The sequence below is a fragment of the Lampetra fluviatilis genome, chromosome 27 (genome assembly GCF_964198595.1).
Source record: "Lampetra fluviatilis chromosome 27, kcLamFluv1.1, whole genome shotgun sequence".
In the NCBI taxonomy this organism is placed as follows: domain Eukaryota; kingdom Metazoa; phylum Chordata; class Hyperoartia; order Petromyzontiformes; family Petromyzontidae; genus Lampetra; species Lampetra fluviatilis.
Window position 1 is genome coordinate 2,236,932 of NC_136301.1, and position 23,405 is coordinate 2,260,336.

Genomic DNA, 23,405 nt, shown 5'->3' on the forward strand with positions numbered 1-23,405 from the left:
AGAGAGAGGGAGAAACGAGAATTCAGCAGAAGCGGAGGGAGGAGATTCTGCAGAGGAGGAGGTAGACGAGACGACGAGGTGGAGGAAGAAGAGCAATAGGTGAAAGAAGAGCAGGTTCGAGAACGGGAAGAAACCAAGTAGAACATAAATAACTCAACCAGGCAAGGAGGAAGGAATGGACACAAAGGAGTAGAAGATGGTGGTCTAGAGGAGGGAGGAAAACTCCAAGAGACAGATCGACACGAGAAAGAAGAAATGCAGAGCGAGTGAGAGCGAACGAGAGCCAGGCGACAAAGATCAGGGAGACAACCACAAAGAGCAGGGAGAGAGAGGCATCAGAAGAGAAGAGAGGACTTGTTGAGGAGTAGGAGGAGGGAGGAACGAGGAGAAGGAGGAGGGAGTAGGAGGAGGGAGGAGGAGGACTAGGCGGAGGTAAGCACAGCGAGAGGGGGGTGGTGGTGTCGTGCGCGTGCGTGGCGGAGCGGGGATGGGCGCGGGCCCGTGGGTCCGCATGGCCGTGGGCCTCCTCGCCGTGGGGGTGTGCGCGGCCGGCGTCCCGCGCGCCCGGGACCCGGGCCGCCGCCGCACCTTCTACAGCGACGACGACGACGACGGCGACGACGGCGGCATCGGCGGAGGCATCGGCAGCATCGTCGACGAGGAGCTCAACTACAACGTGCAGCGCATCAACGAGGAGAAGACGAGGCACGGCCAGGGGGGAAACTTCGGCGACGACTTCGGGCTCCCGAAGAAGGGCGGTGTTGGCGGAGGCGGCGGCGGGGGCATCTTCGGCGGTGACGATGACGATGAAGACGACGATGACGACGATGATGAAGGTGACGACGACGGCAAGGGAGGCGGCGGGAAGGGCGGCGGCGGCGGTGGACGCCGTCGCCTGAACGAGCCGAATCGCCCCGTCGTGGCCACCAACTACGGCAAGCTGCGGGGAATCCGCGTCTCCCTGCCCTCGCCCGACGCGGTGCTGCGCTCCGACGGGAGAGGTGAGGGTCCATCCCAGGCTGCAGGGGGTCGGACGGGGGGGGGCAGCATAGGCAGAGTTTGACTTCTCTAATTTGAAACTACTGGAAATAAATAATAAAGGTGTCTAAACTCTGCAAAGAGGGGGGCAGCCAGGAAAAGGGGCAGGCACCCAGGTAGGCATTTAGGCAGTCAGTCAGGCAGCAGTAATAAAAGTCAGCGAGTCAGTTGAGTAGCTAGTTCAGCAGTCAAATGGGCACTCGGGTGAGTCAGTCAGTCAAGCAGGTGGACAGTCGAGAAACCGTTTTTATCCAGGCAGTCGGGTAGACGATTCAGCAAAGGGAAGACAGTAGGTTAAACAGTAAGTCACGTAATGCGGTTGTCAAACGGGTGGAGAAACAGGCAGGCGGGTATTTAGTTGGGTAAGTGAAGTCGTGCGGTAAGACTATTGGTCACTCATTGTGATTTCCAACAAAGTGGTATGCATTTTTTTCCAATCAAACCTGGCAGAATGACGATGATTGTATGATGGGCCGAATCGACGAGTTGACAGAAATGCATCCTCCCAACTCCGAACGTCCTCGCAGCGGCGGCTTCTGGCTGGCCATCGAACAAAGACAGTCACCTCATCATGCACTTTCAGATGCACTCTTGTGGCCGTCTGGAACATTCTTACTTCTGATATTAGGAAGTCACTGGGAGCTATGCACTTTTAAATCATCGAGATTGAAAACGAATTTCTTTAGAACTGCTTTTTGTGTTTTGTTTGTTATTGTTCCCCCACAGCTCTGAATTGCACGGTTGGCTACGTACGGTGCAAAATAAGTAGACACTCACAACCCCATACGACCGTGGCCAAGTGCTCTGATAGCCGCTGTGCGGAGTGGCCAGTGAGTGAGGCAGTCGATACATTCGGACAATCGGTGGTTTAATTATTCGTGCAGACATGGAAACTGGTCCTCAGCAAATCAATTTACCTGGCCAGTCGAGCAATTAATAATTTATCCAATCGAGTGGTAACCTAATAAGCCAGTAAATCAATGGTTGGGTCAGGTGATAAGCTCATTAGTCAATCAGGCAGGATGGCTAGATAACCAGTAAGATAGTTGTTAAAGTCAGTCACTTACACAGGTAGATAATGATAACTTTGACAGTTCCTTAGTCAGGCTATTGTTCACTCTGTCAGTTGGTGAGGCAACTTAGCTGTGGCCAAATCATTGGTCAGTTGGTTGATTGTGCAGTCAGTCAAGTTATTCGATGCTCATGCTGAAGGTTAAACAGTGCCGTTTTTTTCTATCGCGTGACGTCACTTTTTTTTGCATTCAAATGTTCGCAACCTCCGATTAGCACGTTTGGCTATGTATGGTCATGACACATGGGTATTAACATCGTTGGCAGTGATGACCTCTTGACCCTGAAGGCTATTCACTTGCCTCATCGATTGTCGGGGTGGACTCTCATATTTGAGGTTAAATAAATTTGCGTGGATCACCATGGAGGTCCTGTCGAGGGATAGAACACGACGCCATGTTGTTATGTAAATTAGGACGCCATTTTACCTGCTGGTTCAGTACTGTACACTATTACCAACCTATTACAATATTCATATTTCATTGTAACCTACGGTATATTAAAATGTGTAAAATACAGTTCTTTACTGCAAATAATTAATGGCATTCATCAATCCAACTCGTGGATGAAGGCCTTGTTATGTCATATGTCGATCGTGTAACCATGTTTCGCCACGTGGGTCAATGTGGGATGAGATTTATCGCTTCACACCAATGTTAGCAGCGTCCGGGATTCCAACTTGGGTAACTGGGCGTTCGAACCAGCGTGTCACCACTCCCCCTCCGATATAATTGAATGTGCGTGCGGAGGGACAGTGCGTGTGTCTGCATACATTCGTGTGCATGAACAACCCGCTTGTCAATCCGCTGCTGGATCTAAGGGCCTCGGAGGTTATTCGATCTTGCTTCACCACGCTGGTTCAGTGCGAGTTGGTGAAGGGGTGAAGGTTTGGAGGAGCATGCGGACCATGGACTAGTATGGTTGCAAACCTGTGAGGTACAAAACTTCGGGACGTGGCTAGCAGTCGAACAAAGACTAGAACGCTCTTCCTTCCAATATTAAGAAGCCACCGGAGCTATGCACTTTTAAATCGTCTAGATTGAACACTCATTTAGAACTGATTGTTGTGTTTCTTTTGTTGTCCTTCCCCCGCACCTCCTAGTAGCATGGCTTACGTACGGTGCGAAAGGAGTTCAACATATATACATACATACAAGAAATATCTCATATTACCAGAAGATTAGTTTTGTATTTTACTTTTATTTGTTACACGGATGATGATCCCGTTCATCCAGTTGCCCCGGCTATATTATGAAGGGAGATCCGCGGTGCACGCGAGCACAGGGACAATAAAAAAAGTCTATATTGCAGAGGAAAAGTACAGGATTGATGGGGAGACCTTCACGTAAATGCATTGTCCGGTGTGCCATCGTGCAACTGACAAAAAAACTGGGACTTCGAATTTATTACAGATTTCCCACGGACAGTCCCTGCTGCATTCAAAAGGAGGAGGATCCAGGGGAGAAAAAAAAACGTGACGGGGATGTGATGTGCAACTTTGTAGCCAAACAGAATTGATCGATCAATCTGTATCAACAACTTTGCAGTGTTAAAACACGTATGTATGTGTACGTATGTATGTTGAACTTCTTTTGCACCATACGTAGCCAACCATTCTAATCGGAGGTGCGTAGCTAACCGTGCTAAATGCGGGTTATTGCGCAGCATCACGGGAATAGAAAAAAAATGCGCGTGAAGAACATTGCATAGGTTTAATTTAATTTGCGCTTCACACTGAATAATGAAGGCATTCCCCCGGGTGAAACGGCCACCGAATGGACATACTTCGTACTGCCAGGGGTTTACGTGGGATGTGATCCGGCCCGTGTCTTTGGCAAGGGGTTTCCAATGAGTGTAAACGCTCGATAGAAAAAATACCCCTCAAATGTTAAAAAATGTCGAGTGTGCTATCAGCATGTATGGCCTCTTGGAGCCATCCGGTCACCTTACATCGGAGGCGTTTGACGCATCAATTCGGTAGACGACATTGCGGCAGTGAACGAGGGAGTCCAGTTTGTGGCCGTGCGACGCGACATCCCGGCACGGTGCAACTTGTCGTGAACGACCGCCCGATCATCATCTCTCGAGGCCGGTCCAAAACGAATCTGTTGCAATCCGCCCCGCCGCCCCCCCCACCAAAAAAATGCCACACAAAAGAAGAAGAGTGAACGATGGCACGGCCCTATTTGTTATACCGGGGGGTGAGGGGGTGGTGGTTCCTCCCGCCTCCCTTCAGATTTGTGCTACTAGGTGGCAGATGCATCACGTGATCAACGATGGCCCGGTGGCCCCCTTTGCACGATTGCACATTCTAAAAGACACGAGCCCATGTGCTTCTTTCTCTCCCCTTTGTCGCCTTCCGCAAGTCGGTTACGGCGGGTGAAAACGTACCGGCGAATCAGGCCGCGGCACGGTGACAGGCGTGTGTACGGCACTGAGGTCTTTCACGACCCGTGTTATTCATAATAAAGGGTCTTTTTTGGGGTGAGATCGCGTAAGTTTAAATGTGCAAAATAGCCCGATGATGCTGGATGTAATTACCGGCGAAACGTCACAGTACTCAAATTGTGAATGTTGTGGATTTACTCTCCAACGCACAACCGGTTGGGCTGAAGTCGTAAACTAATTGGGACCCTTTGGCTGTGTCAGGTAGCGGCGGGTTAAGGACACATGTATACTTACGCGATCTAACCCCCCCCCCAAAAACAACTTTATAATGAGGTGTGTACACGAATTTGCGTGCGACGTTTGTGAATGGGTGGAACGGCCGTAAACATCACGCGGGGCAAGACCTTGGCAAGGCGGTGGCAAGCAGAAGCTCCGGTGCCGGACTGACGCTTTCAAGCCTGGCCAAGGTCGAGCTGGTGTTGAGAGATTTACTTTTGGATGACGGGCGAGCAGGAATAAAGCGGATATTGGCGGTCACGGAAATACACGTGTGGGGATAGAGTTCATCGAGTAAACTGTGACAAGTTGAATTTCCCAAAAGTGTGCTGACAACCACCGCCCCGCTACCCGACTGCCCGCCCAGCCCGCCTTGGGTGACAAAAAATGTTAACGCAAAACCATAAATCAAACGTGGGGGGTGGTTCGCGTTTGCCGTGCCTTATTGCAGAGATTAAAAGAGTCACATTTGCCGTGGCTTGTGTTGGTAAAAATTTGCCCCGTGAAGGTGATGCATTTTTCATCCCGTGTCATCACTGCCGATGAACATTTGGACACAATCGTCGCCTGCCAGGAGACAGATAGTTACAAGTGCCAGACAGCTGAATTGAAGCACGCAGTCTTGATTTGAAGCTTTCGTGACTGCAGGGATCCATACTCTTTGGTTCTTTCGGTAAAGTCACGTAGGTAGAAAATCAAATAAATCACGACGTTTCGGGCGCAACACAAGCGTCCGTCATCAGGTGATGACGGACGCTTGTGATGACGGACGCTTGTGTTGCGCCCCGAAATGTCGTGATTTATTTGATTTTATACCTACGTGACTTTACCGAAAAAACCAATGAGTATGGATTCCTGCAGGTTCACCAGTGAAGAAAAACAACTTTCTGCCGACGGGTATTAATGGCGGACGTTTTTGAGTGCAGTTTGAGTTGTGGTTTATTTTACTTATTACGTGGATAAATCCGCTCAGTCAGTTTCCCAGACAATTTTTCGAGGGAGATCGGCGGTGTGTTGAGCACAGCATGCAGGGTCCGATAACAAACAGTTAAATGCGTTTGTTCTGTGATGGTGTCACGTAACCCGTAAACGTTACAAGTTAGACGCCTAAATTATTATTAGGATAATAATTTCCCGTTTATGCCTATACGAGATCACAGCTAGGCTTAGAACGTTTCTCCTGGAATTGATTTTCCTCGTCATCGAACAAAGATGGTCACTGCATCGTGCGCTATCAGATGCGCTCGTGCGGCCATCTGGAATGCTCTTCCTTTCGATATTAGGAAGCCAAATGATCCAGATTGAAAACTCATTTATTCATAACTGCTTATAAGTTAGTTTGTCCTTCCCGCGCCCCTCAGATTAGCACGGTTGGCTACGTACGGTGCGAAAGAAGGTCAACATATGTAACATACATACCAATTAGCACATTTAGAAACATGCATGGAGATTATTTATATTATTTTGCTGCTATAAATTTCCACATGATATAAGCCATGTTGTTGAGTTATCATTTGTGGTAGCCGGGTCACTTCTGAAAAATAAGTTAATGCCTCAGTGGGCTTTGCCTGGTAGGATGGGGGATGGTTTAGTTTAATTTGTGTGTTTGGGGTGATTCGTTTGCCTTTCTTGTAATTTTCACTCCCGTTGTGTTTTTGTATTGCTTGTTGTTGCAACATTCTTACCCGGTCCTCCTACTGGACACGTGTGAAAAAGTGCCTTAATAGCTCACGGGATTCCTCCAGTATAAATAAATATTCAGATTCTGATGATAGGCATGAGGAGGTGGGGGGCGGGGGGGGCGGCGGCAGAAATAACTTGGAAGATGGCGACGAGTGTGTGACCTTACCTCATCGACGACGTTCTCACTCTCGTTGTGATTTCACGGCTGACCGTCTCTCGTGCCAGGTGCAGAGGGACCTGGAGCTGGCCCTGCGGGGACGCCTGGCGGTGGAGGCCCCAGCGGTGGCGGTGGCGGCCCCCTGGTCGTGACGCAGTTCCTGGGGGTGCCGTACGCCCGCGCCCCCCGCGGCGAGCGCCGCTTCTCGGCGGCGGAGCCCCCCGCCGTGTGGAGCGGGGAGAGGGAGGCGGCGACGCGGGGCCCCCCCTGCCCCCAGCCGGTGCCCAACCACAGGGGTGCGTTGTGGGGCCCCGGTGACTGATCGGGATTTAAAAATATATGAAATGTAAAAATAAATAATTATAATGATAAAAATTGGTGCAGATATTTGTGAACCCACCGGCCCAATTTCGGGCCATAGGCCATTTTCTTTTTGAATGGTTGTGCGATGACAAACGGCGTAAACCAGTAGCGAGACTTGCGATGTGACGACGTGTCAGCGTGGTTTTGCTGTCACGATCTCTCATTGGCCCCATTTGGCTGCTGGGTCCCGAAGGAAACAAATGGGCCGGTGAAGAAGAATATTCGGGGCTGCCGAATAGGTGGGAACTTTGATGCCAACTGAGAGCGTAAATAAGGGATGAAGTGTACACGTTAGTGGTAATAAAATATTTTTAATAAGTAAAATTACTTAAAAAATCAACTATCTTTATTTTACTAGGTGAAGCTGGCTGAGCTTTTTTTCAGAAGCGAGCTGGCCATCACAGATGAAAGCTCAACGAAGTAGCCATCATTGTGTGGAAATTTATAGCAGCCAAATACTCGAAACGCACGATGTTGATTCTAAACGTGGAGGGAAAAACCGGAGGACCCGGAGAGAAAAAAAATCCACACGACTATGGGGGGAGAGAGAGAGATTTGCAAATTTCGAATATACAGGCGTCAGGATCGGGATCGAACCCACGACTTCCTGCACACCAGGCGAGGGCCAGTGATGTCAGCATCCTGGTTCGTATAGATATGTATCGATATTCTGTGCATGACCTGCGATGTGACACTGATGTCCTTCACGGTCGATGTACTTGGTAAATACGAACCGTACGCCGTCGGAGTGACCGTCGCATTGATCGTAAATTTTGGCCCAGCACGTTTGTCGTCCCCCAAGGTTGACAACCTCCGAGGCACAAGAAAACCGGGATATATGGGAAGTGGAATACCGTATCTCAATACCGGGAGAGGGGAGAATGACTTGTCAACGCATCATTTCGAGGGTTGTAGTATTCCTCAACTGCGCGTGTTAATGTTGAACTTCCATCGCAACGTACGTAGCCAAATGTGCTCATCAAAATGAGAACGATCCTGGGAAAACTATCCTTACCACCACCGTCATCCTCCTCATTACAACCAGCACTACTGGTTTCAGATGCGATTCTGCGGCCATCTTGAACACTTCTTCCTTCCGAAATTAGGAAGCCACTGGAGCTAAGCGCTTTGAAATAATCTGTATTGACAAACTCATTTCTTTAGAACTGCTTTTTGTGTCTGCACCGCAATGCGTCTGCGTCTATGTGTCCACGTCCCTATGGCAGGGCCCGACTGGGCTGGCTGGGGGATGCTGCCCGTGTGGGAGGCTGGCAATGAGCGTCTGGCCACGTGGCTAAGCTCCAAGCAGAGCGAGGAATGCCTCAACCTGGACGTTTACATCCCGGGCCGCGATGGTGAGAGTACACACAGAGACAAAGACCCCCCAGTATAGCCTCAAACACACTGTTGGGGCAAGTGCTGTTAGCGAGCAGCACTGTATGAAGGCCTTTACTGTGGCACACGAGTGGGTGGGGTGGCCAGCACCTTTGTCTCCCCAGTGGCGATGTTTACACGTCGCACCAGGCACTCATTTGACTCGATCTAGGAGAGGCCCAGGACCTGTTTAGATAACCGTCACCAGTGTTGGCCATGAGCAGGAATCGAACTCAGGCCTCCGGGTTCGGAGCGCAGCGCGCTAACCAGAGGTGTGGACTCGAGTCATGTGACTTGGACTCGAGTCAGACTCGAGTCATGAATTTGATGACTTGCGACTCGACTTGGACTTGCATAACAATGACTTTGTCCCACCTATGAGATGTGGACTCGAGTCATGTGACTTGGACTCGAGTCAGACTCGAGTCATGAATTTGATGACTTGCGACTCGACTTGGACTTGCATAACAATGACTTTGTCCCACCTCTGGCGCTAACTGTTATGCTACCAGTCCACACACAGAAACATATACGGACATACAAAGATAAACATCACCCATATAGCCTTCAACAGAGAGTTGGGGCAATTGCTGTTAGCGAGTAGCACCTATAAGAGCCGGCATGGCGGGTGGCTTCGCATCACGCTCAGCCATGGTGTTTACATGTATACCGCACCAGGTACATGACTCCTGTGAGGCTGAATCGACCTATGGGAGGCCCAGGACCGGTTTACATAATCGTCACTTGTGTTGGCCGTGGGCGAGAATCGAACTGATGCCCACTTTATTGAGGGTGATATTGGCACATGAAATAAAGATTGATTGGTTGAACTCGAATCGTCGGGTTCACAGCACAGAGCGCTAACCACGGCACTTCCGCTCCCACCACATACGCACTAACCCGTGTGTACGCACATCAATAAAGGTTTCAACTTGTTACGTGCCGCTCACTCTTGAGACAGAGAGAGAACGACTCAATGGTGGGAGGAACCACATACAAGTGGGAAGACAGCAACCACGTAGTCAGCTGGCACAAAACAATTGCCCAAGCTCTGCGGTCCTTATCATAACATCATGATGAGGGGTGCCATGGTGACGAGAAGTTAACTACCTCGCCTGGTATACAGGAGGTCGTGGGTTCGATCCTGACCCTGACGGCTGTATAATGGAAGTTTGCATGCTCTCCCCGTGGTTGCGTGGATTTTTCTCCTGGTGCGCTTAGATTATTTGGCTGCTATGAATTTCCACATGCTAAGCCAATTGCGTTGAGCTATAATCTGTGGCCAGGTTGCTTCTGAAAAAACAGCTAGAAAGCTCACTAAGAGCACTCTCTGCATACCAGGCGAGGTACAAGCGGTGCCCCTTTGTCCAGGCTTGGTCTGTGGAGTAGGTGGCAATCCTATGTGTGATGCTAACATTGATGTTAACGTTGATGTTAACGTTGATGCTAAAGCTGATGCCAATAACGTTGGTGTCAATCACGCTGATGCTAACGTTGACGCTGACGCTAACATAGACACTGACGCTAACATAGACACTGACGCTAACATAGACGCTAACGCCGATGCTCCTCACGTTGATGTCGATGTCGTCGTCAGTCCCCGGTGAGAGGCCGCCCCTGGCCGTGATGGTGTTTCTCCATGGCGGCTCGTTTCTGGACGGAGCGGGTGGCCTCTACGATGGCAGCGCCCTCGCCGCGCACGGGGACGTGATCGTGGTGATCGTCACCTACCGCCTCGGCGTGCTCGGTACTCACCACCTCATCATCGTCCTTATCATCGCCCTATCGCACCACCGCCTCCCCCCGACCAACACGGATGACACAGAATATATATACGAGATGGACGTTATGAAGGATTCTATGAAAAAGAATGAGGGCGTGTGGTACAAATGAAACGGACAACAAAACAACAGACGAGGCAGACGATACTAAACGCGGCGGCGCAAAACGACCTAAAAAAAATCACTTTCTTGAATTGAATGTTGACCCCGTACTGCGTGACCCCTCGCTGAAGTCCAACTCCCGCCGGCCCGCAGGTTTCTTCAGCACGGGGGACTCGCTGGCGCGCGGAAACTACGGCTTGCTGGACCAGGTGATGGCGCTGCGCTGGGTCCGGGAAAACGTCGGCCACTTTGGGGGTGACCAGGGGCGCGTGACGCTCGTGGGCGCCGGCACGGGGGCCGCGTGCGCCAGCCTCCTCGCGCTGTCGCACCACGCTGAGGGTACGGACACCGACACCGCCACCGTCACCGCGGGCAGCATCGCCCCTCCACCCCCTCCATCCCACCGACAACTTCACCACCGGCGCTATCGCCACCTCGGTCAACACCGCCAGCGCCACTGCCGTTCACTCAGCCGCCACCGTCATCGCGGGCAGCATCGCCACCACCCCCCCCACCCACTGACATCACCACCACCATCGCTATCGCCACCTCGGTCATCACCGTCAATTCAACGGGCGTTCTCTCAGCCGCCGCTACCGCCAAAGTCGCTGCCGTAGCCAACACCAGCCACCCCGTTTTGACAGCCACCGCCACCACCACCATCACCACGGTTTTACAGTAGAAAGTGTTGCGGCAATGGTTACAGGTGAGAGTTTGCGGTAACAGTTTGCCCCCAAAATTTACATCGTGCATTATGGCCTTTACTAATCAGATTCCAAGGACCTTCTAATCTGAGGGTGCCACAGTGGCGAGATGTTAACTGTCTCAGCTGGTATACACAGAAGGCCGTGGGTTCGATCCCAACATTGATGCCTGTATGTTTGGAGTTTGCATGTCTCTCTCCCCGTGGTCGTGTGGATGTTTCTCCTTGTCCTCCAGTTTTTCTCTCGATATTTAGAATCAACACGCATTTAAAGTATTTGGCTGCTGCTATAAATTTCCACGTGATAAGCCACTTCGTTGAGCAATCATTTGTAGGCCAGGTCGCTTCTGAAAAAGAGCTCCATAGCTCAGTGGGCCTTACCTGGTGGTAAAATAAAACATCGTGTTAGTTTTGTTTACTGGGTTCAAACACCCCTCATTTACACGAAGTTAGCAGTTTTTCAAAACCATCCTTGGTTTAGGGCTAGTCTCATCCCATCGCCCCACCCCGCCCCTAGGCCTCTTCCAGCGCGTGATTGCTCAGAGCGGCACGGCCCTGTCCAGCTGGGCCCTCAACCATCGCCCTGAGCTGTCGGCGGCTGCCCTGGCGCGCTCCGTTGGCTGCCTGCGGCCCCTTCCACCGCCCCCGCGGCACCGCAGCTCTGCGCCCCACCGCCAGCAGCAGCAGCAGCAGCGTCAGCGGGACGTGACGGTGGTGGGCCCGGCTGCCATGGCGTGCCTGCGGCGCAAGTCCACGGAGGAGCTTGTCGAGGCGTCGGCCTCGCTCTCTGAGTTTTCTTTGTCGTCGTCGTCGTCGCCGCCATCGTCGTCGTCGTCCTCGCCGCCACCGCTTTCTCCCTTCTCGTTCTCGCCCTCGCACTTCCGCTCTGTTTTCGCGCCCACGGTGGACGGGGAGGTTATCCCGGACGACCCGCGCGCGCTGCTCGAGCAGGGAGAGTTCCTCAACTACAACACGATGCTGGGCGTCGCGCAGGCCGAGGGCCTCCGCCTCGCCGAGGCCTTCCTGGAGCCCGACGAGCGGCCAGCCTTCAGCCTCGGCCTTGGCGGCGGCGGCGGTTTTGGCGGCGGCGCCGAGATGCAGGGCGGCCTTGACGGGCGGAGCGCAGCGGTGGCAAAGCCCGGAGCGAAGGTAGCCGCGGTGGAGTCGCGGCGGCCTGCACTTCCGGGGGCTCCCCCCGCCATCCCGGGAGCCGCTCCGGCCGTCCCGGGCCCCTACGAGGACCGCAACCCGGCCGGAGGCGGCGCCTTCTCGGCGGCATTCTCACGTGCCGTCGACGAGCTGGTGGACGGGCTGTATGCGGCGGAGGTCGTGGGCGACGGTGGCGACGACGACGACGACGACGACGACAGCGACGACCAGGATTCGGAGTCGCCGGGGACGGAGGCGCTGCGCGAGACGGTGCGCTTCATGTACACGGACTGGGCTGACCGGGACAATGCGGAGATGCGGCGCAAGACCCTGCTGGCGCTGCTCACGGACCATCAGTGGGTGGCGCCGGCGGTGGCCACGGCCGACCTGCGCAGTCAGTTCGGCTCACCGACCTACTTCTACACGCTCTACCAGCGGTGCGACGGGGAACCCACCCCGTCCGTCGGTGCCGGCGGTAGCACCAGCGGCGGCAGCACCAGCAGCGGCGGCACGACCGGTGTGAAGGATAGAGGTGAGAACAGTGACGGTCAGTGACGGGCAATAAAAGGAAAAGCTTTGCGAACACTCTAGATTCCGGGGACGTCACTCAAGTAGCAGTGGTACATTCAGGACGTCGCAATCAACGTTATGCCACTGCGGTGTAGCCAGTAAGGGCCCACACCTGACAGGCAATTGCAAGGTTTGTTTTTTGTCTCGCTCTCTCTCTCTCTCAACGAAGCCTAAGATGCATCTCCAGACTTCTAGGGGAACATTCGCCCTGAGCGCTTATCTGCAAAGAGCGCTTATCTGCAAAGATAAGCGCTATATTTAGGATTGTTTTTTTGTGTTGTTATTATTAACGAGTCATTGACTCTGATTAAGAGTAATAAGAATAAATGTTGAATGTTACATTAGTACGGGGATTAGTAGAGTACTGTACGTGATGAAAACGCTGATCCCGATGTGCTCATGAGCGTGTGCTTGAGCCCTCGTGGTAACTACTGTGTAAAAAGCACTTCGTAGCTCATCAGATTCCTCGGGTGTTAATACAGATTCTGATCCTGAACTGAGCTAGAGCAGGGGACACGATTAATCGTTCACGTTTGCTAATGGACTGCTTCCTATGTGATCGATTACATGGGGCCCCATTAAACGTGGCGGTTGGCACCCTGCCTCACGAAGGCAGGAAACCCCCTAAAATGCCACGCCAAGCATGACACGTGCTGATGATGCCGATGACGTCGCCACCAAAGCCCCGCCCATCGCCTCCCGTCACCCGAAGTGATTTTTCTTTCACTCAACTAATTGTTGCTGAATCGAACCCATAGTCGGTAGAGTAATCGATTACTTAAATAAAGGGATATCCCAACTCTAAACTGTGGCCTTCTTTCCTCATGCCGATGAGCACGGTTGGCTACGTACGGTGTGAAAGAAGTTCAACGTACGGTGCATCAACATACATGCCCTCCTTGTCGTGACTGCTTTTGTCCCCCTTCACCATTGGCTAAGGGGAGTGACTGCTGCCCCCCCATACACCTCCATCCAATCGCAGCCCTTAACTTGTTTCGCACTTTACTCGCTCAGCGCCTCCCGCGGTCGTTGTTGTCGTTCTCTCGCCGTTGATCAAAGGCGGGGGGGATTCGGTGGCCTCGAAGACTTTGACGGCAGCGTCGGCGCCGTCGACGCGGGCGGGAGGAGCCGTGCTGGCGCCGCCGGCGCCGGCGGGGGGAGGAGGAGCGGCGGCGTCGTCGGCGGCGGCGAGGCCGGCCTGGGCGGACGCGGCGCACGGCGATGAGCTGCCTTACGTGCTGGGCGCGCCCTTCCTGCGCCCGTCCTCGCGATTCTCCCGCATGTTCGCGTGCAACTTCTCGCGGGGCGACGCGGCGCTCAGCGCCACCGTCATCGCCTACTGGAGCAACTTCGCTAAGAGCGGGTGAGCAGGCGCCTCGCCGGCAGCTTCGGCTCCGCTTGCGAATTAGCCCCGATTCTAACCCCAGCCACAATAGCTCTCGCACGGGGGTCAGCAACCTGGGGCTGTGCAGGACTGCTTCGTGACGTTATTCATTTAGGATCGCCGCCTTAGTGCTCACAGCGCTTTGTGGCCCTGGGAATACCGAATTGGGAAAAAACATCACTCTTCTTGTTATTTTGGTTGCCGACCTCTACTCCAGCGCCAACGCTTGCCATATTGGCACTGGCCCTGACAACCCGTGTCATTCTAGCGCTTGCCCTAGGCGCACTTAAGTAGTAATGTGAAGTGGTCACGTGACCAGGCTTCATGCACCCTTGCACCACTGACCTGCATCGCACGCACCCGCACACAACCGTCTGATGTACCTGTGTATGTATGTATGAACGTTGAACTTCTTTCGCCCCGTACGTAGCCAACTGTGCCAATTGGAGGTACGGGGAAAGAACAACAAACGAAACACAACAATGAGTTCTAAATAAATTAGTATTCAAAGTAGAATTTAAAGTGCATAGCTTTCAGTGACTTCCTAATAGTGGAAGGAAGAGCGTTCTAGGCGGCCGCAGGAGCACATTTGTGTCCGATGGTTAGCCAAAAAGAATGGAAGTGCATTTACACATTAATGAACAAAGAAATATTTATAACGAGCACATTTTCACGAAAAGGACAGTTTCAGAGACTCTGTGCAGCCAGGCTTGGGGTTCTTCCTCATACGACCGAAAAGAACAGGTGAGAGGCAGCCTTCATCTGCCTCTTAAAAGTGGTGCTGGATTGGACGCGGCTGCTGCTGTTGCTGTTGTTGCTGCTTCTGGGAATGCTGCTCTGTGAATAGCACAGTTTTGGTTTGAGGGAGGGGAACAACAAGCGGGCTGAGGGATGAGGTCTATAGTAGTGTCCGGGGCTTGACTGTGTTTTGAGGAGGGGGCGGCCAGATAATGTGGAAGGCTGTAGAAAACAGTGACGAAGGGCGACCATCTTGAACTGAATCTGAAGACCAGAGGGAGGGGGGTGGGGGCGCTTTCGCTGATAAGACATCATCAGTGTGACGCCCGCCACACATTTGAAACCATTGGGGTTTGACAGCATGATGGGGGTGCGTCGGGGGGGGGGCGCAGTTAAGGCCACCAGGGTCTGCCAGTGGCCCGCAGGCCTTGCAATGGGGAACACTGCTGTAGACTGACTGATGATGAGGGCAGCCAGGGCAAGGATTTGAGCGTGACGAATCGTTTTGCCTTTGAAGCTTTTCATCGAGGTCACACGCACACACACACATCACTATGGACAACTTTACTCTTGCTGCGTCACGCTGGCTGTTGTAAGAGCAGCTTAACAGACCTTGACACCCAGATGCCTACGTGCCCCATTTTCTCCCTCCTAATGCAGCGACCCCAACCGCCCTGAGATCACGGATGACGACGATGATGACATCGATGGCGGCGGCGGTGGCGCCGGCGGCGAGGACGGCGTCGACGGTGGCGCCCGCTCCAGCGTCTTCGTCGAGGTCCCCTGGCGCCGCTACAGCCCCCGCGAGCAGCACTACCTCCACCTGGGCCCACGGCCGCGCCTGCGCGAACACTACCGCGCCAACAAGGTCGCTTTCTGGCTTGAGCTGGTGCCGCACCTGCAGTACATGGCCTCCTCCTCGTCCACCTCGTACGAGGGCCGCCACTTCACGGGCTTCGGTGCCACGCGGAGGCCGCCGGGGGCCATTGGCCGCCGGGGCCCCTCGGGCACGGGCCACGGCACGACGAGGAGGCCCAAGGGGCCGGACCGCGCCAGCCGCAAGGACAAGGGAAGTGTGGACGCACCGGGCGGTGGTGGAGGCTCGACTCGGCGGCAGGAGGGTGGCACCGGCGGCGGGATCGAAGGCGGCAACGAGGCTGGGCGGGACGGTGACGCGAGCCAACGGCGTGACTACTCGACGGAGCTGAGCGTCACCATCGCGGTGGGTACGTCGATGCTGCTGCTCAACGTGCTGGCCTTTGCCGCGCTCTGCTACAAGCGCGAGAAGCGGCGGCGCGAGGAGGCGGGCCTCTACCCATGCCGGCACGGCCACCAGCGAGGGGGCAGCCTCGCTAGCAGCGTGAGTAGCGTGGGCAGCCACCGCACCCAGCAGCACAATCATCACGGCGGCGGCAGCAACCTACACCGCCACCACCGGCAGCCACAGCACCAGCAGCAGATGATGGTGGACCCGCACCACCAGCACCTTCATCGCCACCAGAGTGAGCCGAATCTGGGAGACGATCAGCACCATCTGCAGGAGCAGCAGCAGCACCGGCGAGCGCTGTGGGGCGACAGCGACGATGAGGGGGTGTTGCCCTCGCCGCTCGACGTCGAAGGCAGCGGCGGCGGCGGCTTGTGCGTCGGTGGCTACAGTGCCAGCGCATGCCGGGTGCTCATCCACGACGATGACGATGTCATCGTCGACAACGGCGGCGTCGCCGACAACAACGAGGAGGACGACTACGAGGAGTACGAGTACGACGAGGAATTCCGCAACGGCGCCGGCGCCACCTCCTCGCTGCTCTTCCACCATCACCACCACAACAACAACCAGCAGCAGCAGCACCAGCCGCAGCAGCAGCAGCGTCAGCCACGGCGCAAAGCGGCAGCCATGATGAGGAAGAGGAGGTCGCTGACGACCACCACCACGATGACGCCACAGAGCGTGGTGGACTACTTCCCCGACGAGGTGGCCGTGGTGGCCGTGCCGGACACGTTCGAGTGCCCGCGCGACTACGCGCTCACGCTACGCCGGTCGCCCGAGGACCTACCTCTCACGCTGGGCCTGGGCCTCGGCCTGGGTCTAGGGCTCAACCACCAGGGGGGCCACGGGCACCACCACCTTCATCACCATCAGGGACTGGCGCCGCACGCGGCCAACGTGGCCCAGGGACCTGGCGGCCTGGCCCAGCAGGGTCAACAGGGCCAGCAGGGCCTCCAGTACCAGCACGGCCCGGTCGGGCAGGCTTTGCCAGGCGGGTTTGGGGAGCAGCACAAAGTCCGCCATTGTTGAGTGTGAGGGCTGTGGTGGTGGTGGTGGTGGCGGATGTGGTGGTGGTGGTGGAGGCTGGCGGTTGTAATGATCGTGGCGGTTTGGGGGTGATTATGGTGGTGGGCGGTGGTTATGGAAGTGGCGGTACTGGTGGAGGCTGCAGGTAGTGGTAGGGTTGCCACCTTTGAGGTATAAAAACCAGAACATATCATAGGATCAAGGATATCTCACGATGCCATAGGAGGGGCAAACTACATGTAAATGGATTGTCTTGCGTGCTGTATTATTACAAAAGCTGGGTCTTTTAAATGTCCTGGGAAGACTTACATATTTCCCAGGACAGCAACTTCAAACAAAGGATGTCCTGGGAAAACCAGGACAGGTGGCAACCCAAGCTGGTGACGGATGTGGAGGGTGTGTGGTGCACGGTTTGCCATCTCGTCTAAAGGCCCGATTTTTAAGTAAGGTGTGGAAAAGAGCTTTACCCCTATATAAATATTGCAGGTGGAAACCAGGCGGGAGGACACAGTGAAGGGTAAAGAGTTCCAATAATGTAACGGCAAGGAGTGTAGGTAAGACGAGGCAGGTTTTCCAAGTTTTTGTTTAACCACACAGGCCTAAACAAACAAACAAAATGGCTGCTTTTGGACATCTGGTCATGTTTGGGTACAGTCCATGAGCTAGGTCCAGATATTTTACTTGTTTGGTACCATAGCCTGCAGTGGCATCGCTTTCTAATTGCTCGATGTGGTCAAGTAAATTACGTGAAATGTGGAATTATTACAAAAATTCACTCCTATCTGCTGTATACATAAATCGGCATGACTGATGCTTTGATACCATGGGTGGTGCCAGTTTGTGCTCTGGCCCATTGACCGAGTGCGTGGCGTTGATCTTTGAGAAAAGAGAACCAGACTCTCCCAATGGTCCCAGAGAAGTGGGGGACATTTAATTGTATTGCAAATGGGCCAGAATAGTAGAGGTCCAGGTACGGCCAGGCCTAACTAACCCTAGGTAGGTGGCAACTGTGATTGTGTTTGGGCACTGGTGCAGTGGCAAGCGTAACACGCGACGATCCATAGCAATCTGATTTTCACTCTTGCTCGTGATGCCGTATCACCATCACCGTCATTGTTGCCATCGTCGCTGTTATAACAACCAGCAGCGGACAGTTTTAATTTGGGCCTAACGTTGGTTAACTCGATAGGAACATGGATATCTCACCTGGGGTGTGGTTGCAGAAGTTTAAAAAGGTTAAAATATAAAATGTTAAGTTACACCCCCCCCCCCTCAACAATTGTGTCAACTCTCTATCAAAAATGTAGGTAAAATTTGCAGTCCCCAATATTACAATGTTCCTTTAGCAAAAATCGAATTAACACACAACACGCACACGTACATACATACACACATATGCAGTATTGATGTCCTGTGTGTGAGTACATAAACAAATATACACAAAGCAGAATGTAATCGTACTCTACAGTTTAATGCTAAACCATTAACATAATAACTGGTGTTTTGACTAGTTACCGCTTAGTAACCACACCAAATAACTATTTAGAATTGATTATTTTGCAAGGTGACAACTGACGTGTTGATGCGACTTTTTACGACCACAGCGATCAACTGAACGTTTGCAATCTGACCCTTGACCTTTCATCAGCACCGAACGAAACGTTTACAAAGTTCACTCGTCGTCGACTGACTCGTTAGCCGCACGCGTAACTCTTTAAAAAAGTAGCAGTTGTCCGATGAGCGGGGAAAGTGTTACTCGTACAAAAAGTAAGTTCGGAAAGAAAAGAAATGGTCAAGACTAATGTTTTTTTTAAGTGCTGTTAACACTGGAACAAATAGTTCACTTTTGCCCGGCTAATGCATTCATTCGCTCGTGAAGAGCTGAAGCACCCCACACACACTGGGTGGGTGGGTGGTGTGGGCCGGGAATGAACATCGGGCTGCCCTGCGCGCGATGAAGCCAGCTGGGCGATGCACCACGGTGGTCGGTTTTTTGGTGCTGTTCCTTGCCTTGACAGGCGCTCGCTCACAGCACGTGTCTCTGTCAAATGGAGGTTCTTCCCATTTATCCGATTAGCGCGGTTGGCTATGTACGGCGCGAAAGAAGTTCAACGTACGTTACATACACGCAGGGGATAAAGAATCACAACGTCTCCCTGCGCATTTCCCTTTCTGGCCCCCGAGGCTGCGGTGTTAATTCCACATTCCCAATGCCAAGGCCGAGATTGGGTGTTCACTCAAGGATAATAGTCATCATCATCATTATTGTTATCATCAGCCATGGTCAAGCCACTGCTGGATGGAGGCCTACCCAAGCCACCTCCATCTCTCAAGATCCTGAAATGTAACGATCCGCCGAGCACCTGAACACGAGGTGATTTAGTTGCTTCATCTCCTCCGTGGGCGTGCCATCGCACACGTTCTGTTCCATTGTCGTCACTCCGTCGTGATCTTTCGGCTATCATCCCTTCAAGCTGTGACATGTCCTGCCCAAGCCATCTTATCTTTACAGTTTGAATGAGTTGTGGGAATGGGACGTCGTGGTTGGGAGTGAACATTTGAACCTCAACTGCGTTCCAGAATGAATCAAGGATTCATCTTGTTTTATATGACTCACAGATAGACCCCCTAGACTAACAGAGACCCACCGACACGCACAGAAACCCACAGACACGTACAAAGTCCCACGGATATGCACAGAAATCCACAGACACGAAGAGAAACTTACAGACATGCACAGAAACCAACAGACACACTCAGATACCCACAGACACGCACAGGGACTCACAGACACAGCTCCACAGACATACAGATACCTACGGACACGCACAGACACACACAGGGACCCACAGACACACACACAACCCATAGATGCACAGAGACCCACAGGCACGCATAGAGACCCATAGACCCACAGACAGATACCCACAGACACAGGCACCCACAGAGACACACAGGGACCCACAGACACACACAGGTACCCACAGATGCATAGAGACCCATAGACCCACATATAGATATCCACAGACGAGCACAGACACGCAGAGCAAAGCCCCCCCCTTCCTCGTTCTCCTCCCCCCCCTCAAATCTAGTGTATGGTCCCAGATCTAGTAGCGGTGGTGGTGAGGGGGTTATTTATGAGTTACTTTTGTAGGAATCACTTATGAGTTCCCCCAATCATGTCTTCCAATGTCCAGCCCTGGTTTGAATGATATCATCACCTGACACATCCAAGTGTTCCTGTTTCTATGTCTCAACGTGAGTTCAAACATGCACATCTCCACACTTCTCGTTGCACTTTCAAGTTTTCGGAACAAAAAAAACCACAATGACCATGCTTCTGAACTCTTTGTTTTCGTAGGCAGAGTGCACATTGATGAATTGCTTTTCTGCTTAGGATGTACGTGTTGTGTGACTTTACACACCAAGGTCGGCTTGCCAACAGCACCCCAACATTTTCCCACCGGTGGGATTAATCCCTTTCAATCCTATTGTATTTAAATTCCGGATTCATGCAGTCAGATTATGTGCTAACCAGTGTAATCCTATTAAATCCTATTGTATTCAAAGACTGGATCTTCGGAGTGAGATTATATGTGCTAACTGGTCTAATCCCGTTGGATCCTATTGTGTTCAGAGAAAGCGGACGATGTTAGGGTAACGCCGCAGGGTTGAATTAGTGAACTCTGGAGCCAGATTACTTGCTTCGAGGTGTTAATATTGAATCCTATTGCATTTAAATACTGGGGGATTGTGTAAGCCAGGCTGAAAACCGTCGGTCGTGTTAAGTAGGTTAACTATGGCGTTGGATTGCATGAGCCAGTCTAATCCCTCTGAATCCTTCCGCGATATAATAGCGGTGTAACCCGAAGTGGTAACCGTCAAATTACGTTAGCCGGGGTAATCCTATTACTTTGGCACGTTAGCCAGGGGGGGCAAAGTGTCTACCGTGAGGATGAGTAGTTCTTTGATGTCGTCTCCCCGCGGGAGATGTTTTCGCACACAGAGTGGGTGCCCTGTTCTTCGCCCGGTGACGCGAACGCACAACTATGATTGCAATTGACAACGAAGATTTTGGAATAAGCAAAAACACATCCTTCATCGCAAAGCCCCTAAAAATATCACCCTAATCCCACCATAATCCCAGCCGTGAAGCCATACTTAAACTGTACAACTCACTTTAGGCTGAGTCGACCTAGAGTGGAGGGGCAGGTCAGGTTCAGATAAATACCAAGTGGCCCAACACGTATAGGAGTCAAACTCGGGGATTGTAGTGCAGTGTGTGAATTACTGTCACCCCCCCACCGCCCTTCCCCTCCCTATATAGCTACACAGACGTGTTGAGGGCAGGTGCTGTTAGTGAGCATCTAATTCTAGATTTGAAGCTTTCGTGACTGCAAGGATTCATATTCTAAGGTTTTTTCGGTAAAGTCACGTAGGTAAAAAATTAAAAATTTATAAAAGTAAAATAAAAATAAAATAAAATAAAAAATTGTATTTTATTTTTATTTTACTTTTATTAATTTTAATATTTTACCTACGTGACTTTACCGAAAAACCCTTAGAAAAGTGAGCACCTATTAAGGCAGGCGTGGCATAGGAGCCACCGCTCTCATCCCAGTGGTGATGTTGACAACGCTTGCAACGCTTGGGACTCATTTTAAGGCTGAGTGGATCTAGAGGAGGCCCGGAACCAGTTCTCACATTTGGTGTGGAATCGAATTGAGTTCACGGCTGTTTGTAGGGCAGTGCGCTAACCACTGCGCCACCACTGCGCCCCACACTTGCACGATTGCAGATAACCCATTTCCTACGCAACATCATTCATGTGCAAACATATGTTAATAATATCTTCGAAATATATTGTTCCCTTTAATCGCAGACGAATTACTTTTAATTTCGAATGCGTTTTTTGCAGAATCTGCAGATTTAAGATCCGATTAATTACCAAACTTACCCATTTGCGAATTATAATACGCGCTGTAATTGAAATTGTAAATTAAATGTATATGCATATATACGCCAAACCCCTACGAAATATAATGGTACGATCTGCAGATAATTACAAAAAGTCACCGGACCGTACCATCGGTGCCATACCTCCAACCCAGCCACGCTTTGTCATCCCCCCCACCCTCCTCCCCCTCTCCCGGCCCTCTCCGGCTGTAATGAATAATGAATACACGTTAAGTGTACATAAATATGTCGCGAGGTGTGTAAATAATTTAACGGTGAATACCCAATTTCCCCAACACCCCCCCCCCCCCGTTCTCTAAATAAGCCGACAACCTTGACTAACACTGACCGCGGTACGTAAATTCACGGTTTTCTTTTTTTTTACCAACCCGCGTTTCATACACACACGGTGACCGTAAAGAAGGTATTATGCGTTTTATTAAATTTAATTTCGTAAGGCTACCTTTGTTTTGCCAATCCACTGCTGGATAAACGAAAGTTTCACTCACCCCCCTCCCCACGCCGATGTCGCCTGCATTGCCACACTTCACCCACGCCGCTGGGTTTGTTTCGTTTTTGAAGGACGGCAGATCCGTCGGTCATCCAAACTTGGAAATATAAACAAGAAACAGAGACTAGGCTCTAAGAAAAGCTGTCCCGTGTGTGGACCAATCAACTTCAAGGACAGTGCATATCATTATCATTATCAGAGTTGTTTCTTTTTTTTGGCATTTTGACTGCTTGTGTTGTGGTTATTGCAAACATGATGCCTTGTATAAAGGTGTCAGTTTTTGTACCAGTTGAAAGGGTAAAAACCTATTAATATATTTTGCCACTGGTAAAGGAGATGTCTCATAGAAGAAACAGAGGCGTCGGCTTCGTGTGCACGAAGCCTCACAAGCTCGAGACGAACGCATCGTGTGGGGCACCTGCCACGCGGCAGACGCGTCGAGGTGCACGTGGAACTCGCGCAGTGAAACCTTTCAAACCCCGTCGCGTGCGCGTGCGTGCACTTCTTTTCGCCACCTCGCGTGTTGTTAACATGCAGCCGTTTGTCCACCTACTGCTAGGTGAAGGGAGCCCCCCCCCCCCCCATTAACGTGTCTGTCATAGGGGATTACGTGGCCATATTTCACCGGTGCATGTTGATGAAGGGGGGGGGGGGTGGAGGGCAGCCAGGGCAAAAGACAAAGATCCCCCGTGTAGCCTAAACGGACTGTTGGGGCAAGTGCTGTTAGCGAGCAGCTATGAAGTCCGGCACGGCACACGAGGGGGGTGGGCGGCCAGCAACACGCCCGACCGCCTTTGTCTCCTTAAGTGGCGATGTTTACACACCGCACCAGAGTCCAACTAGGGGCAGGTCCAGGAAGCAGTTGAGG

At 52.2% G+C, this 23,405-nt stretch overlaps 1 protein-coding gene across 1 annotated transcript; it reads left to right on the forward strand.

The window, feature by feature from the left end:
• Positions 1–11: 11 nt before the first annotated feature.
• On the forward strand, positions 12–20,124 carry LOC144942272 (neuroligin 4-like). Its single transcript, XM_078869031.1, has 8 exons — positions 12–1,001; positions 6,682–6,909; positions 8,203–8,331; positions 9,948–10,097; positions 10,387–10,572; positions 11,454–12,617; positions 13,715–14,018; positions 15,438–20,124. Exons 1-8 carry the CDS (start codon positions 488–490, stop codon positions 17,071–17,073), a joined length of 4,311 nt encoding a protein of 1,436 aa, XP_078725157.1. The 5' UTR covers positions 12–487; the 3' UTR covers positions 17,074–20,124.
• Positions 20,125–23,405: the final 3,281 nt, after the last annotated feature.

Coding starts and splice junctions, on each gene's coding strand:
- LOC144942272 (XM_078869031.1), top strand. CDS start 488: ATGGGCGCGGGCCCGTGGGTCCGCATGGCCGTGGGCCTCCTCGCCGTG. Junction 1,002..6,681: donor GCTGCGCTCCGACGGGAGAG/GTGAGGGTCCAT, acceptor CTCTCGTGCCAG/GTGCAGAGGGACCTGGAGCT. Junction 8,332..9,947: donor TTACATCCCGGGCCGCGATG/GTGAGAGTACAC, acceptor TGTCGTCGTCAG/TCCCCGGTGAGAGGCCGCCC.